Source organism: Lepidothrix coronata, unplaced genomic scaffold (genome assembly GCF_001604755.1).
Source record: "Lepidothrix coronata isolate B3197 unplaced genomic scaffold, Lepidothrix_coronata-1.0 Scaffold14, whole genome shotgun sequence".
Lineage (NCBI taxonomy): Eukaryota > Metazoa > Chordata > Aves > Passeriformes > Pipridae > Lepidothrix > Lepidothrix coronata.
The window spans coordinates 4,608,882-4,626,430 of record NW_016690194.1 but is presented as its reverse complement, the minus strand read 5'-3'; the positions used below and the strand labels follow the sequence as shown (position 1 = coordinate 4,626,430).

The following is a 17,549-nucleotide window of genomic DNA, read 5'->3' as shown; positions in this document are numbered from 1 at the left end:
GAATTACATTTTTAATTGTACATGGATTTACTTTCCTAATTCTCTCTTAAATTATTTTCAAATGTGTGTAATTCTATGTATAAATAATTTTTAATTCTTTCCAATATATTAATACATGCTCAGTTCTGTTACTGACCATTCTAATTACACATTTTTCTTTGATGTCCCTTTCTCTGAATTACTTACAAGATAGAAATTCTTTATATATTCATTTAGCGCCCTGGTATTTCTGTGATGTGTGAGCCAAACATTACACTTCCATTACCTTTCCAAATAATTTTTGATTACAGTATAATTTTTCAAGGCTGATGTTCTGTAATCAGTAATCACTCATACATGCACAACTTTTAAGCCCACATTTATAAAAAACAGCCAACAATGTGCATTTTTATTCTAAAGATAAATTTATACTTGAAACAGAAGTTCTTTAGTTTTATACTTTCAACTATGAACGTATTCTGAAGCAAATAAATAAAAATTCTCAAAAGAAAAGGAAAGGCATATCAGAACATTGGGGAGTTATTAGATATTAGGTATAATTGTATTTTTGTGACTAACTATGAATTACACAGAAATATCCATATGATTCCAAAATTAGAAACTTATGAGATGTTGATTCTGTGCACTAACTCCATAGTTTTAGCCATGCAACAGATGGTGGTAAGCTCTGTAAGATATAGTGGGAGAAACAGAACAGTGAACATGGATAGAAATATTATAATTGAGTGCATTTTTTGTTTGGTGATTTTTTTACAGTGAAGTGCGAAAACGAAGTGATAATCAAGATGATACGAGGTCAGTAACCAGCCTGGCTGGGACACCTGTCAAAAAATCAGCACTGACAAAAAACTGTTGCAATGTTTAAGAGACACATAATTTTCCTGACTTAAATAACTTGTGTATTAAAAAGAACCAAAACCAAACAACAAAAACCAAACCAACAACCAAGCCAAAATATTTCAATAATGTTTTCTTTTTATTGTGGATTTATACATTTGTGTTTAGAAATTGTGCATCATGTTAAAAATCTGGACTCTACTTTCTATTCATTCATATTTGTACAATTGCTTCACTCCATAGACTCCGGTTTCACTTGTCTGAAGTAATATAATATAATGAAACGAGCTCAGAATGAGTGCTGCAGTAGTCACAGCATACAACATTGCAATACATGTTGTTGTCTGTACCTGCCTGTTTCTTTATGGCGTGAGTATTTCAGAACTTAGTAGTATCATATATCACTCATAGGTAAAGAGAAAATTACAGCTTTAATTAATCTTTTTGCTCGTGTCTGTTTATCTAGTTTTTGAGGCCTTCAGTTACGTGTTGAGGAAACATTTCTTAAGAAAACTCCAAACCATTAAAAGGCTGCCCAGGTCCATGTAAACCCTAAGTTTAGGGCATGAAGCAGAATGATCTCTGTCGGGAGAAGACAGTGGCAGGTGCATGGGGTTCTGGTGTACTTTCTCAAAAGCTGGTGAGTTAGAATGTGTTTTGTTTTGGGAGTTGGGGTTTGTTTCAGAAGGGAGAAGTATACTTTACATCTGATCTGACACAGCTTGGAGGTGAAAGAAGCATTTGTGTGGACTGTTACCATTCAAAATTCCAGAGAGAATGTAACACCTGTTATATTCATTGCTGAAATGAATTAATGATCCAACCTGCCTGTTTGTTTAGACTTTATTAGTATTACAGAGTGATAGGGATTGTAATTTTCCCCTTGTTTTTCAAATGTCTTCCGTTCAGTCAATAATTGAGGGATTGTAATAATACATGGGAGTCTGATTTAATGAATTTTTTAATCATTTTAAAAGTTTTAAACTATGTGAAAGAATTACTGCACATGCACAAGCATCTGTATAAGCTGTTCATTAAAAGAAGACCCTGAAATGAACAGCAACTACTTACCTTAATGAGAATTCCTTTGCCTGATTTTGGGAAAGTTCTGAGAAACTCAGCAGGGGGTGGTAGCTTTAAGTGTCAGCATCTCTAAAAACTGAGTTATTATTGCTTAAAATAGTTCCAAAGAGTTCTATGGTATAGTAAAAATTGTAGGTATTTATACAGTTATCTGTCATGATCCAGTTCTTCTTAGCTTTCACTAATTTTGATCAGAATGGGATCTTTTCAGAACCAGCAGGTTTGTCTCCTCTGTATCTATTAATAACACATCTCCAGGCTAGCTCCGTAAATCAACCTTGGATAAAGTTTTATGGACTGATTGGAAACCCATATGACTAGCAGCAGTTACTGCATTTTATCAGCATTGTATTTGAACACTGTATAGTCTGTATTGTGTTACCTGTTGTATAAAATGTAGAGTTGTCAAAAACAGGATGATTCGTAATTTACAAAAAAAAAGTTTGAAGTAGGAAGAGCAGTGTTTTTAGGCATCCTTTCAAACTCTTACCAGAGCAGTTAATCCTCAGGTAATTATCTGGAAGTTTGTTCTTAACAAGAGAGAAGAATCTAGTACTGGAATGAATAAGACATTTTATTTCACAGTATAGTAATTTAGCTCTAAAAGAGAAACATATTTGGTAGTTTGGGGTTTTTTAAGTACTAAGAGAATCTTCACACACTACTTTATTCCATGTGGGAGACTTCAGGGTTGTAGCATCTTCCCACACAGCAGTACAAGAGGCCTCACTGTAGTCCTGAGACATATCTGGAGCTGATGGCAGAGAACAAAGGACACTCAGGTGTATGAGAAATATGCTTAGTCACATACATTTTGTCTGCTATTAACCCTGTACTATTTAAACAAGAAAGTTACAGTTCCAGTTAGCTTTTCTGAGGAGAAAAACCATGTTGAACTGACTGCATTGATGAGGGCGTCTTCTGTGTCCTTCTCTCTCTCCATTAGTGAAATTGAAGTAGTATTAATTGGATTGTATTTGCTGATAGTTCTTCCTGCAGCAGTAGGGAGAAGAGAGGAAGATGATCCAGCGCTTGGTTTCTAAAGTGTGACCTTACAACATGTAGGTATTTGCATTTTCTCAGGATAAGAAGGTCATGATTATAAGTTTTCTGAAAAATCCATGTACTAAGAGCCTCAAAAATAGTCAAGAGACAGAAGAGCTAACAAAAACTTTCATTCAAATAAAAGGGAGAGTTCCTTGGGCATTCCCCCAGTGAGGTCTCTCAACTTGACAGGGGTCGTAGCCTCTTTTATCCACTCTGCCCAAAACTCAGGTCCCTCCCCATTTCTCCATTGAGTGAGGTATTCCGGGGTTACAGACCTTCTGACCTGCCTACTACATGTCCCCCATTACATGCTCATTAAGGGCTTTGAGGGTCCCCAACATTTTCAAAATGGAGGTTACTGCATATTTATCCCTTGCTGCTGATTGGTCTCCATGTTCTGGGCACTGTATTATCTCATGCTGGGCAACTACATAACTTTTCTATCCCCTACTACTAAGTTAACTGTGACTACTACAAACTTTGCAAGAACATTCTACTTATTCCTAATAATCCTCCTTTTTTTTAAAATTATGTTCTTGCAAAAGGGAGTACCGTTTTGTTACTAGTTGTCACTTGATCTGCTTCAATATCTAAGGTTAAAGTTTCTTGAGAATGAGTAGTTGGTAATTCTCATTTACACACTATTTTCAGAGCCATTATTTTCTGTCCTTTAATTGCCATTTCAGGGTCATTAGGCATAGCTACTATTTGCATCCTCTTCATCACATATGCTGTAAGTTGCATAAGACAAGGAATCATACAAGGCAGGAAAATTAAGGTAGCTTGCCTGCAAAAAACAAAGAATAGTATTTTCTTTATTGCTGGTCCAACTGCAAGCCATGAAAACATATCTATGCCGCACTCCTTCCAAGATTCAACTGGGACATGGACTAACTTTCGGATTTGTTTTGTTATTTATTTTACTGTTTTTCCATTGTCATCGATTTGCAGGCAGCAATTTGAGTTATTTAATTTTCCACATACTCCACTTTCCACTGCTAACAAAAAATCAAAAACCATTTGATGTTTAAAGTTGGCAGTTCTCATTTGGGTTACTTGGTCTGCCAGCAAGTCTAAGACATTAGCTGTTTGATTGGCAATAATCTAATATAGCTTGGAGTCAAATTATATGATTTAAATTATAGATGGGCTCTCTTGTTCCATGAATCAGTTCACGGGGGTTCCGTGATATTGTTATCCTGTGGCTGTTAGCTGGGACAAATGGGTTCGCACACATTTTATTGATATGGCTTCTGCCTTATATATGGTAGGGTAAGAACTTGCAAGGAAGAGGGCGTAACTGAGGAGGAGTAAAGGAGGAGCATGCAAAATAGGAGGATGACACAACCATATAGGGAAGGGTTCTGCAATGCAGCAAAGATTTACCAGTGGGAGGGCAGGGTTCAAGACCATGAGGGATAAGGGAATTTTCCAGAACTTACAGTCCACTGTATATATCTATAGGGGATTACACAATAAACTGAGAAACATAATGTGAAATCCAAAATGCTTATTCTTAAACGGTTCATATCCATTCATACGATGGTCTCATCTTCACAGGGAATCTCAGGCTCAACACTTCTCTTCCAATCTTCATATTCATCTTCTCCCACATTATCCCAACAAGGATCCTGAAATACATATAGTGGTGGGCCATTAGGAAAGGAAAATACTCTTTATTTTCAGGTCCTGGAAGATGAGGAACTCTGGGATAGTCCCTTGTCCAGTGTAAACTGGGCACTTAAAGGACACTGTTGGATCAACAGTGACCAACACACATGTAGAAGATTGCCTGAAAATTGGACAAGGAATTTGTTTTGTAGGATGTATTAAACCCTTATTCTTTTTTTTAAGCCATATACAGTTTGGGAATTAAAGTATATGATGATTAAAAAAAACCCAAACAAACGAGAACTTAATACCTCCCCTACAGGAGGAAGAAAACAAAAAATGGAAAAAGAATGAGTGGACTTCTCAAAGGATTATTGAGCATTATGGACCAGCTGTTTGGAACTTTGAGCTTTTGCAATTTCTTCCCCTAGTGCTAAAAATCCGTTTCCTTCTATTTGACCAGCGCACAGGTGATAATAAAGAAACAGGATCAAAAGTTTTATCTTCATTTGACTGTCGATAGGAAGGTCCATTTGAGTAGACATTAAGTAGATGCTCAGTGGGTAGATGCAGGAACTTCTTCCTAAATCAACACAGATGCTTCTACTCACGGTTTCTGTGTAGTATAAGTTTAGGCTTTCCTTCTTTCTCTTCTAGTTGTGAAGTCCAGAACTCTGGTGCTCTAGAAGGTTTCACTTGTGTATGGTGAGTCCACTCATCCTCAGCGGTCTTAACTGCTCTGTCTGTGGTCAATAACACCTAATATGGTCTGCGCCACTTTCCCACTAGTGGTGTTTGCAGTCCTTAGCTAGAACCCAGTCTCCTGGACAGATGTCATGAACTGCGAAATCCAAGGGTAGAGTTTGTGCCAGCTGGGTTTCCTTTTGAAGAGATTTTACAACAGACAGTATTCTGGCCACATGCTGCTTTATGAACAAATTTCTATTCTGCTTTCTTTTTGTAACCCAACCGGATAAGGGATTCCAGACATTATCTCAGATGGAGATAACTTAAGACTTTCTCGATGTTTATCTCTTATCCTTGCTAAAGCTATAGGTAAAAGCTCAGTCCAGGGCATTTTTGTTTCCATTACTAATTTTAAAAGATATTTCTTGATCTCTCCATTCATACATTCTACTCATCCAGAACTTTGAGAATACCGTGGAATATGAAAAAGCAATGTCACAAAAGGCTCAATGTCACATACATTTTAAAAAAGGCCTCTGCTAGTGCTCAGGAGCCTTAATGACTCCCTTCATGAAGTTGTTTTGATATTTGTAAGGCCAATGCCTTTGGTATCCTTTGTTTACCCTTTTTTGTAAATCAATTTTCCCCTCTATTTTCTGCTACACTGTTATTAATTGTTTCCAATTCTTGTGGCAAGAAGGACATTCCTTCTGGCAATAATTGAGTCACTGGTAGGAGGGGAAATACTTCAGATACCTCAAGCAAAAGTGTTTTTTCCAGGCCTCTTCATCTGCTAATCTATTACCAGTCACTTCTGCAGAAGCATTTGATGTCCCATTTGATGTTCTTTAACATGGACCGCTGCTATGTGTTGAGATAAATCCATGGCTTTCAATAATCTCTGTATCAAATTCTCATATGCTAGTGCCTTGCCTCTACAGGTTAAAAGTCCCCTTTCTTCCTGTAATTTCTCAAACACATATGCATATTTGGAATCCATATAGACATTGACTGCTTTTCCCTGGTGTATTTCACAAGCTCGTATCAGAGCTAATAGTTCAGCTGTTTGTGCTGACTAGATATAAGGTAATCTACCACAGTCTTTTAACTGTTCTTCTTCAATTATAGCATATCCAGTATAACGCTTCCCTTCTATCACCTGTGAGGATCCATCAATAAACACATTTTGTCGTCTAGATAGTGGACCATCTGTTAGGTCAATTCTAGCTCATGTTTGAAGACCTATTACCTGAATGCAATCATCAACTATTTCAGGGTTTTGTTCATCCCTGTTTAAACAAGAAGCTGTACTGAAACTTTTTCTACCTTTAACTTCTAAATCATCTTACTCCATTAGACAAGTTTCATACTATAACCATTGTACATTAGTCATCCATTTAGAGCCTTTTCCTGTTAATAATGCTTTAACTTGGTGTGGGACTCTTAACTACTGAGTGTCCTCCATTAGTTAGCTTTCTAGCCACAAGCACCATTTGAGCTGTGGCTGCATGACTTTGAAGGCAATGTGGCCATCCCATAACTACTATGTCATAATTTAGAGAAATAGGCCACTGGCCTACGAGAGCCACCGTGGTCTTGTGTTAGCACTCCTTTTGCATGTCCCTGGTTAACATCTACATATAATGCAAATTCTTTTGTTCAGATCTGGAAGAGCTAGGGCAAGAGCTTGAATTAATTTACTCTTTAGTTACTGAAATCTCCTTTTCCCTTCAGGTATCCAAATAATTACTTCTGGATTTTCTCAAATAAACAAATCATACAATGGTCTGGCTATTATTGAAAAATCTTCTGTCCAATCCTACAAAATCCCACTAATCCTAAAAATTCTTTCTTCATTTTTGGAAGAGGAATTTCCAAGATTTCTTTAACCCTTTCTGGATCTACATATTGTGATCCATGCATTATAATATGTCCTAAATACTTAACTTCTGTCTCTACCATTTGATCTTTCTTTTCAGAAATTCTTAGTCCTTTTTCAGCTAGAAAGTTAAACAATTTCACAGTAGTGTCTTCTACTTGTAAAATCATCTACATACTGCAATAACCTTACTTGTGGAGGTAGTGAGAATTAATTTAAAAGATTTTTTAAAGCTCGTCCAAATAAAACCGGTGATTCAGTTTATCTTTGTGGCAGTGCGGTCCAAGTAAGTTGCTGCTTAATTACTTTCCCTCCTTCTTCTTGTTCCCACTCAAAGGCAAAGTATGGCATTTGGACAACCAAAATGCATCCTAACACAAATAATAACAGTGAGAAGAGAGAATTTGATTGAGAAAAGTATGAGGATCAGGAACTGTAGGGTGTCTAGGCTTATCTATTTCATTAATTATTCTTAAATCTTGAACCATTTGGTAACTTCCATCTAGTTTCCTCACTGGTAAAATTGGGGTGTTATAAGGAGACATACATGGTTCTAACAAGATAGCTTGTAATAACGGTTGGATTATAGGTTTTAACCTTTCTCTTCCTTCCATTGAATGAGGTACTGCTTCTGGGATACAATCTGATCCTGATGCCTTAAAGTAATCTGTTCTGTATTTAATTTTCCATATTTCTGAGATACTGCCCACATGTTGGGGTTTACTTTTCCATAAGCCCCTGATGATAGCTTATGGAGTGTAATGATTGTATTTGCTTCAGTTTTATCCTTCACAATATTAATTTGCATGCCCACTTTTGCCGTCAAATCTCTCCCCAGCAGATTACAATCACAATTTGAAACAAAAAGGTCATGCATTTCAAATTTATTTTCTATGTCAGCTGGTATAGGTTCCAGTATATGTACTTTCTCATCCTTCCCTCTTACCTGTTGAATAGTTAAACTTCCTTTTGATAATCAATCTCCTTTTGGCATAAAATTCAGTGTAGATCTAGAAGCCCCAGTATCCACTAAAAACTGCACTACCTCTCAATCAGGGCCCAGTAGGCAGTTTATCAAGGTGATGGGCTCATAATATGAAGGGAACCCGTGACACCCCTAGCAATCCATTTCCATTAAATGGTGGGTCTCCTCCTCTTCTTGATCTGTCTGCTTCTGTGGCCATTCTTTTTTTCCAGTGTCCCTCTTTCTTACAGATTGTACATTGGTTCCTCCCTAACTTAGATCGTACTTGAGCTTGATTAGGAGATTGAGGGGTATTGTGAAAGGATCTGGGGGTCCAGTCTCTCCCTCTTGCTTCCCCTTGTCCTCTCTTTCCTCCTCATTTAGGTTGAAGAATCTGGGCCATTATCTTAGCCTTTGTTTTGGCTTTCTCCTTGTCCTTCATTACATAAACTTGTGTTTTTCATATTAGATCTTCTACAGATTTATTCTGCTACTCTTCTTCTCTTTGAACCCTTCATCTTATATCAGGTTGTGATTGAGTGACACATTGTACCTTCAATGAAGTTTCAAATGCAGGGCTTTCAGGGTCTAACCCTCACTGTTTTCTCAAGGCATCCCTAAGCCTTTCTAACCACTGGGTGGGGCTCTCATCTTTCTCTTGTTGTAGAGACATAGATTTAGACACATTACTCGTTTGTGGCACTGCTGTTTTTATTGCTCTAATTAAATATGTGTGATAATCTCTTAGATGACCTAACTGCACCTGGCTGTTTGGGTCCCAATTGGAGTCTGCTTGTGGAATAGCATTGTCCACAACAAGACCGTTCTGTCCTACTACACGCACAGCTTGTGGGTGCTCATCTTCCCAGGTTTGCTGTGCCTTTTGTAAAATCATTCACTTTTCCTGAAATCCAAAAAAGATTCCTAGGAAGAAATCTCAGGCTTTCCAAGTGTAATCTGCATACCCTAAATATTCATCTGTTCTCTCTCCTACTCCTGTAGGATCCTCCAAGTGAAATGAAAGCCTTTTCTTCAATCCTGAGTTGCTAGTGGCACTATTACAAACCTAAAACCTCCTCATTGGCCTCCTAATTGGGCCCGTCTCAGTGGCATTTGCAAAACTCTTTCTCCAGCAGCATACTGTGTTCCTGCTCTTGTCTTTGAGGGAGACAGGATTGAATTGCTTCCTACCTCCCCCTCCCGCAGCATCTGCAAACCCCCCTCTTTGACAGGAAACCGAATTCCAACCCTTGCCTTTGAAGCAGACAAGGTTGAGTTACTTCCCCCCTCCTACTTCCTGTCACCCTCCATCCTTAGGGCACTGAGAATTCCCCGTTCCCTTTCCTGTGAATGACTTCGTGGTTCTGACTGTCTCCTTGATAAGGTGGAAGCAATACTTGCAACACATCCCACTTTAAATTTTTTTCCTTCTCTCTCTCACCTTCTCCCCAATTTTCTCTTTCCCTGAAAGGACACAACTTCACAAAAGAAGTCTCTTTTGACTACATGTCACCACAACTCCTCTTAGTTGTTTCCATCCCACTATCATCCAAAAAGACACACAGGGTCTGAATAAGATCCTCATCATGAGACCCAAAATGCGGCCACCTAAACCCACGAGGTAGTGAGTACTTTGGCCAGTGAAAACAACAGTATTTTACCATTGATTCCTTAGTCACCCCTTCTGGTGAACTTATACTGTCCCAAAATTCCAGCATTTTACCCAAGGGACTGTGTAGGGGTATACAAGGGTCATCACCCTTTCTGCCAGATCCCTTACCTGGCTTTTTGCTGTCTCTGGGCCCTCTCTTTTTACTTCCCCCAGTTCCCGTTACTCATTGGGTGAGATGTCTCAGTCCTTTCCCTGACTCCTTTCCAAACCAAAACAAATGTTCCTTTATCCTATTGTCCTCTCTTGTCTGTCTCTGGATAGCCTTGGGAACCCAATCACCCGTCTCATTTTAGCCTCTAGTGAAAGCAACTGATCACCAAAACTGTTGATGCGGCATCTTCAGCTCCACTGATCAGCCCCTGCCCTTGGACGGTGGAGTCAATCCTGGACAAGAGCCCCCATTTATACTGAAAAATCCAGGTACTAAGACCTTCAAAGATAGCCAAGAGACAGAGGAGCTAACTAAAACTTCTATTTGAATAAAAGGGAGAGTTCCTTGGACAATCCGGCAGCGAGGTTTCTCAAATCGATAGAGGTTGCAGCCTCTTAATATAAGCTGTTACTTACATTCCAAAATATTTCTCCTTCAATGTTGTTACCTCTTGTTAACTCTAGGGCTTAAAGTGAGGCTCACTGTTCCTTGTGTCTGTCCTGAGCTACTGTGTTTGATTAGCTCTGTGGTGTTGGCCTGCAGTAAATGAGATGAAATACACTTTCCTCAACCTTGTTGACATACCTACATGAGCAAAGCAAGCATTTTGGTTGAATACAGAGAATCACATAAAGTTGTTTGCAGGAAGAATTTTTGGAAGTGGTTTTATACAACGTCCCAAGCAGAGATGGACTTTTGCCAGCCCTAGATCAGGTTAGCTGTAGGTTTGGCTATCTAGGCTCTGAAAATCTCCCAGGACAGAGATACTGTCACTGTTCTGGGCAACCTGTTCCCATGGTTGCTCTCCCCTTCTGGATAAACATTTCTCTCCATGTCCAACCTCAGTTTCCCAAGTGGCTACAAATTAGTAGCAGTTTCCCCTCATTATATTGTGTCCTTCTACTAAGAAGAGTTTAACTGCAATCTTGATGACTCACCCTTTTGGTATCTGTAGATCGCCCTTATTTTTCTCTTGACTAGTGTAAGAACATCAGGACAACCTCTTGCAACCTCTTGCAAATGTGAATTCCACATCCCAGAATTAGCAGCATATGTGCATGTGTAGTAATTGCTTTTGTATCTAATATTTTTATCATACAGAGAGTGCCATGTTAATGTCCATGCCTGTAGAGAGGCTTTTTGAAGGATGTGAGTTCAGGGACCTGCCTTCACACCTGTTTTTCTTTCTCTGCAGGATTAGGCCATTGATATTTTGGGTACTTTTTTTTTTTTCATTTATTTTAATGACCAAAATCTATCTTGTGTTATTTAGCCAAATTATATACCCTGAGTTCCTTTTTGTAAGCTCTGTAATTTTTTTGTAAAGCAACTTTAATTTGAAACAGTGTTGTTTTTTAAATAAGATTCAGGGTTGAAAACTGTTAACTATAACAAAGTTTTACCTTGAATTAAATCTATGATCAATGTTTAGAAGACTTAGAAAGCACTACCAAATGGGGATATAGCTATAGCTCAGTTGGAACTGGTTTTGGAAATCCCACAATGATCAGCTCCATCATGTCTTTAGTGTTCACATAATAACATGTTGAATTCATGTTAAAGCAAAAAAACTTGGAAACATATTTAAATTTAGAAATTAAAGCATGTATTTATACAATGCACAAATTTTTGCGTTGTTTTGCTTTGAAGGGCTACCTTACCTTCAGCCTGAGGGTAAAATGGCATACATCAGCTTCTGCTCTGACATGATTGCACTGTTGTCCTTTGAATGTTTTTATGGTTTTGTTCAGTACGTAAGAACTGTTAATTTAATTGCAAAAAGTTATTGTTTCAGTTAGTGACTGTGCTCCCTTAGTACATGTATTTATTTGAAAAGGAAAGGTTTTTCATATTTGTCCTCATAATCTGTAACTGAATTATTTCTATTCAGTTGATGTGGAAGCATTGTTTTATATTGGGTTTTTTGACCCTTTTTAATTGTAATGTAGTACACATTTCTTAGGCAATCATTTCTGTGAGACACTCATAAAAATATTTTGATCACATAAATTCTTGTAACCACTTAGTGCCTGTTTAGCATATATTTGTCTTAATAAGACAAGCTGCAGCTTCTTAGTACAGTGATGGCCTTATATGCCTTAAGTATTTTTCTGTGTAAGTAACTACTTTTGTATTGACTACAAAATCCTCTATTATTTTAGGGAAAAAATTACAGATATAAATGTCTATGACATGTTAAAATGTACTTCAAGGAAAATATCTATGGGCCACTGCTGCAAGGACCGTCATGTAGATGTGCCTACATGTAGATCCCCAAATGTGCATACATGTAGATCCCCAAATAAAGTAATAGGTTCTGTGCTAGTGCAAGCAATCCATATATAGATCCTTTTAAAGTGGTTTTCTTTTTTTCCTCAATCCACTGCTCTACAGCAATGCTAGGCAATGTTTTAGGGAAAAACACTACAGTTAAAGATCCCTAATTCTTAAACCAAAGGGACAAATATATTCATATAGTCAAGGCACTTCATTGTATTTAAAAGAAACATATTTCCAAGATGTTTCTGGCTGTTTTAGATAATTATAAAAATGAATCAATATTTCAAGTGCAGTTCAAATGCCCTTTACCACTACCTCTGCTAGACTTGATGTGGCATGTAATGCTATCCCTCTGACCCTGTCTGGGCTACTTATGAGTTAGAGAAGCTTTTTACAGCGCCGGTTATTTTATTACTTTTCTTCCACTATATTACTGTGAGTCCTAATGCTTTCTTATTGATATCCTTAGGACTGGTAATATCTGTATTCACCGTTATTAATTTTTTGAGAGAAATTGATATGTGAAATGTATATGCGAATGCGTTACTGAGTTTGTACAAAGAGGTCCTTTTTCTACAGTTTGTACTCCTTCAGTTATGGCTCCAGATAGCTGGACTGATAGGAAATTAGTCATTAAGTGTCTGAGTAACAATCAAAACCAATTTGTGAAGATTTCCCACTGACCATGAAGTTAAGTATGCAAAATAAAAGTGTGTTTTCATACTAGTATGAAGAGGAAGAAATTGTGCCTATTGCATGATCATCTTTTAATAAAAGTCTGTATATTATATAAATAAGGCTCTAAACAGTGAAATGTTCCTTTAAATTTTATACTGTTTACAAATAAAACTGGTGTTCATGCAGTTTGCTCCTCCTTAAATCTACTGATCACTGCATTTACTGTAATTTTATATATATAGTTGTTTAAAAACTACATCTTTCCTGTATTACAAATTGCTGTATAATAAAATGCACTTCAATAGCCATTTTTCTTCAGTGTATTTTCTTTTTGTCAATGCTCATGAGCGGCAATCCAGTATAGCATCTGTGACCTGTCAGCTTACTGTTGTTATGGTTCACCAGTTTCTGCAGCCAGCTGCATACAAGAGTGATGCAACCAACCACTGGTATCTAGCTGCCTCCAAATTTTTAGCTTCAATGAACAGTCATCAGCTTACATCTGACCTGGGAGATGTCCCTCACTGTGATATCTGAATAAGTCTTGAAATTATGCTGCTGTATCTGTTTCCAGAGATGCTTTAGCTGCTCTGTCTCCAACCACTAGTATGTGATATTGGTAAGGTAAGACAGAAAGTACCCAAAAGTAACCAGCTTATTGCAAATATGCTTTACATAGGGCTTTAGACATCAAATAAAAAATACTTAGAGGTCCATATGTCAAAGAAAAAAAAATGCCCCATAATGGAAATTAAAAGCTGTTTAAGGTAAAATTGGCCAATTTAAATTTTACCATAGAATCACAGAATCATAAATGCTGGAATAGACCTCCAAGAACAAGTCCATCCATCAACGTAACATTTCCAGGTCTACCACTAAACCATGTCCATAAGTGCCACAACTACAGGTGTTTTAAATATCTCTAGAGATGGTGACTTAACCACTTCCCTGGGCAGCCAATGCATGAGAACCCTTCGAGTGAAGAAATTTTTCCTGACATTGTGTAAACCTCCCCTGGAGCAACTTGTGGCCATATCCTCTCATCCTGTCCTTGTTACTTGGGAAAAGAGACCGACCCCCACCTGGCTACAATCTTTCAGGTAGTTGTAGAGAGTGATAAGGTCTCCTGTGAAGCTCCTTTTCTCCAGGTTAAACAACCCCAGCTCCCTCAGCCAATCCTCGCTGGACTTGTGCTCCAGACCCTCCAGCAGCTTCATTGGCCTTCTCTGGACAAGCTCCAGCACCTCAGTGTCTTTCTTACCATGAGGAGCCCAAAACTGAACACAGGATTTGAGATGTGGCTTCATCAGGGCCGACTACAGGGGGCATAATCACTTCTCTGGTCCTGCTGACCATGCTATGTCAGATACAGGCCAGGATGCCATTGGCCTTCTTGTCCACCTGGGCACAACCTGGCTCGTGTTCAGCCAACTGTCAGCCAGCACCCTCAGTTCCTTTTTCAACAGACAGCTTTCCAGCCTCTCTTCCCCAAGCCTGTAGTACTTGTAACACTTCAGCCCTGGAGCTGCAGGCTCACAGGCTTAGCTGGGAGTTTTACTTTTAAAAAGAAATATATATATATATGTACACATATATATATACAGTTCTTTAATTCCTCAAGATGGCATTAAGAGCATAAGCAACAGACTTGTTCCCAAGATGTGTCTTTATTAATTTAGGGGAGAAAATAAGGGAACTTGGCAAAGGTTCAAAAAGGGCAGTACACAAGCTAGACAAAAATGTTCCACCACAATACTAACTCAGCAGATATTAATCCACAACACATAAGATCTAATCAATCCACAACACTTAAGTCAATATCCAGTCCCTCCAGCTCCAAGCCACCCAAAGCATCAAGAAAGAAACAAAGAAAGAGAAGCAGAGGGAGTAAGAAGAGAGAAGGACAAAGAGGGAGAGTCAGATTATATAGCTACCATTGGAACCTTGTGGAAGACCAGCTCCCACACATCCAGGCAGCAGGGCCACGACATGTGGCAAACATATGCCTTAGTTTTATCTGCTCTGGTCCTTATGGCAAACCTGTTTGGTGGGGCCTGTGACCCACCAGCCACTCTGGGGTTCTAGGCCAGGGTGAGGGGCAGTGTCCTCAGTGTCCCTGCCAATATGAGGCTGGTTTAGGGGCTCCAGGAGGTGTGGTGTCTTATAGTTTTCCCAGGCTGCTTGTGTCTGACAGCTACTCCGTGGCTTCCCCATGTGGGCTCCAGGGGTCTGCCATGAGGGATACAATGCCACCCCACGTCTGTGAGGTTTGCCCTGTCCCTTCTCCCTCCACACATACACACACACATATGCACACATACACACACATGCACACACGCACACATGCAGTCCCCACAAGGTGGTTCTGACCCAATAATTACTGATCTGATGTCTAACAGTGCTGCATGAAGTTGTCGTGACCAAAGGGCACTTCATCTTGTTGAAGCTCATACAATTGGCCTTGGCCCACTGTACTGTCCAGATCTCTCTACAGAGCCTTCGTACCCTCCAGCAGATCAACACTCCTGTCTGACCTGGTATTGTCTGCAAACTGACTTGAAGGGGCAGTCGATCCACTTGTACAGATAAAGATAGTAAACAGGACTGGCCCCAATACTGAGCCTTCATGACTGATCACCAGCTGCAAGTAACTCCATTCATCACCACTCTTGGAATCCTGGCCATCCATTTTGATACTATAGGAATTTAAAAGCACTTTTTTATCTGGTATCTTCTTAGACATAGATTCTTAATATTTCATAAAAAGCAAGGTAGTTTAGAACAACCTAAAAGAGGTATCAGATTGAGTTCCTAGCTTTAGTGGCAGAACTGTGGTCACATGGAACAGCTGCTGCTTTCGTGAGTGCTGACATCTGCCCTTGCAAAGTTTTCACACCTTGAGCTCCTTGATGAGTCTAGAGTGACATTGGCTAGTAGTACACTGTGTATCTTTTTTGTTTCTAGGCTGGGAGTGAAACTTTGATCTTCTCCTTGACAGTTCTCCAAGGAAAATTACATGTGCAGCAACAGAAGTTGATCTTACTGCAACTAAAAATACACACTTGTAGTTTTCTGTTTACTCTTTTCTGTTACTTTCTGCAAATAATCACAGATTTGCTAAGAACTTGCTATTGTTTTTGTTTTGAAAAATGTCTTTTAGAAAATCTTATATAAAATTAAAAACAAATCAAAGATGGAATCAAGGATAGAATCCCTAAAAGAATGGAGAAAATACTCCTTATGAGTTGCTTATTTTTCCTGCTCCCCAGCACCAACCAAGAATTTCCATGAGGAAAAAATTTTGAGGTGTTTGCACCAGAATGAAAGATCACTGACAAAATTTAAGATACAGGGAAAAAAGACTAAAGCTACTATATTTAACCTGCAATACTGACTGCCTCATGTTTGTTTGTTTGTTTTTTCGTGAAAATAGGTTTCCATTCTAAAACTGTATCCATTCCTGTAGAGATCTCCTATTTGTAGTTCTTAGGAAATTGTTTTTTTTCATGTCACAAACATAGTTTTAGAGAGATAACTGTAATTGAAGTGGATGGTGAAAATCTTCCAGTATTTTTCAGTAAATTTATAAGAAAAATTCCCTTTATCAATTAAATCAGCCAAAGTGCCTGAGATTTGCCTTGATTTCACAAAACAAACTCACTTAGCCTCTATATACCAAATAGATGCACATTCTAAGATAAAATAATGGAGTAAATTAGCTGTGTGAATGATGTCAAACTAAAACTAGGCCTAAGAGAGCAGATGGTGCTGCATTAAACTGTGTAAGTGATGCAAGTAAAACCAGAAGTTACCAATTCAGTGAAATGTTTTAGATTAATCTAAACCCCAAACTGTGAAAATGTTTTCTTTTTGAAGAAAAGTTATTTATCCAAAAAATGTAATCAAATATTTGAAGACCAAAAACACAGCACAGGCAAAAACCCCTTACTGTTCTGCTTGCAAGTTCTGGAGTTTTCTAGCTTTTATTTTAGTGGCGTTTTTTTTTTTTTGTTTGTTTTGTTTTTTTTGTTTGTTTTTTTGTTTTTTTTTTTTTTAAATTTATTTTTTATTTTTAGCTTTGTCCTGTGTCTCTGTGTGTCTAGCCATCCCATACTTTCACTATCCTTCTTCAATGCCTTAACATACCCTTTCCATTCATCTACTTCCAATTATTCTTTTCTGATTTTCTTTCACCCACATCATTTCTTTGCAAACTTCCATCCCTTCTGTTTCACAGTGCAAGGGCTCTGTCTCCTGACACTCCCAGACCTGTCTCTGCCCTGCCTCAGGGAAAACCTTCTCAGATAATCATGTGATAGTTTCTTTGCCATGTCACTAAAAAAGAGCACAGGTGATAGACACTTTCTCTGAGAGATTTCAGATAGCAAAATATGTTTTTATTGCAGTTTTTATGACTGATTCTTTTCAGATCAAAGCTTGTTGGTGGAGTACAAAAGTGCAGTGCAGCAACCTAGAAGACTGCATGTGTGTGTCCCAGAAACTGATTATTAGTTAGACAGCTGTTTAGTATTTAGCACACTCTGTTCTTCCAGGTTCATTACAGAACTAATAAGTTTGCTAATGATGGAAGAACTAGCTTTGCTTTCATCTGGAGCATTATAGTCCCGGGTTAACCAAAAAGAGGAATGTGTTCTGCTTG

General features: G+C 38.3%; 1 protein-coding gene across 8 annotated transcripts in view; it reads left to right on the top strand.

The window, feature by feature from the left end:
- RASEF (RAS and EF-hand domain containing) overlaps positions 1-13,190 on the top strand; it is a 41,525-nt gene extending 28,335 nt beyond the window's left edge. For 4 of the 8 annotated variants that reach the window (XM_017806286.1, XM_017806284.1, XM_017806290.1 and 1 more), the window contains exons 17-18: positions 757-795; positions 4,901-13,190. In XM_017806286.1, the coding sequence (XP_017661775.1) occupies positions 757-795; positions 4,901-5,009 (148 nt within the window). In that variant the 3' untranslated portion in view covers positions 5,010-13,190. Of the gene's footprint in view, positions 1-756; positions 4,866-4,900 lie in introns of those variants that run through there. The other 4 variants (XM_017806288.1, XM_017806287.1, XR_001873391.1 and 1 more) reach the window with 3 other exon arrangements.
- Positions 13,191-17,549: the final 4,359 nt, after the last annotated feature.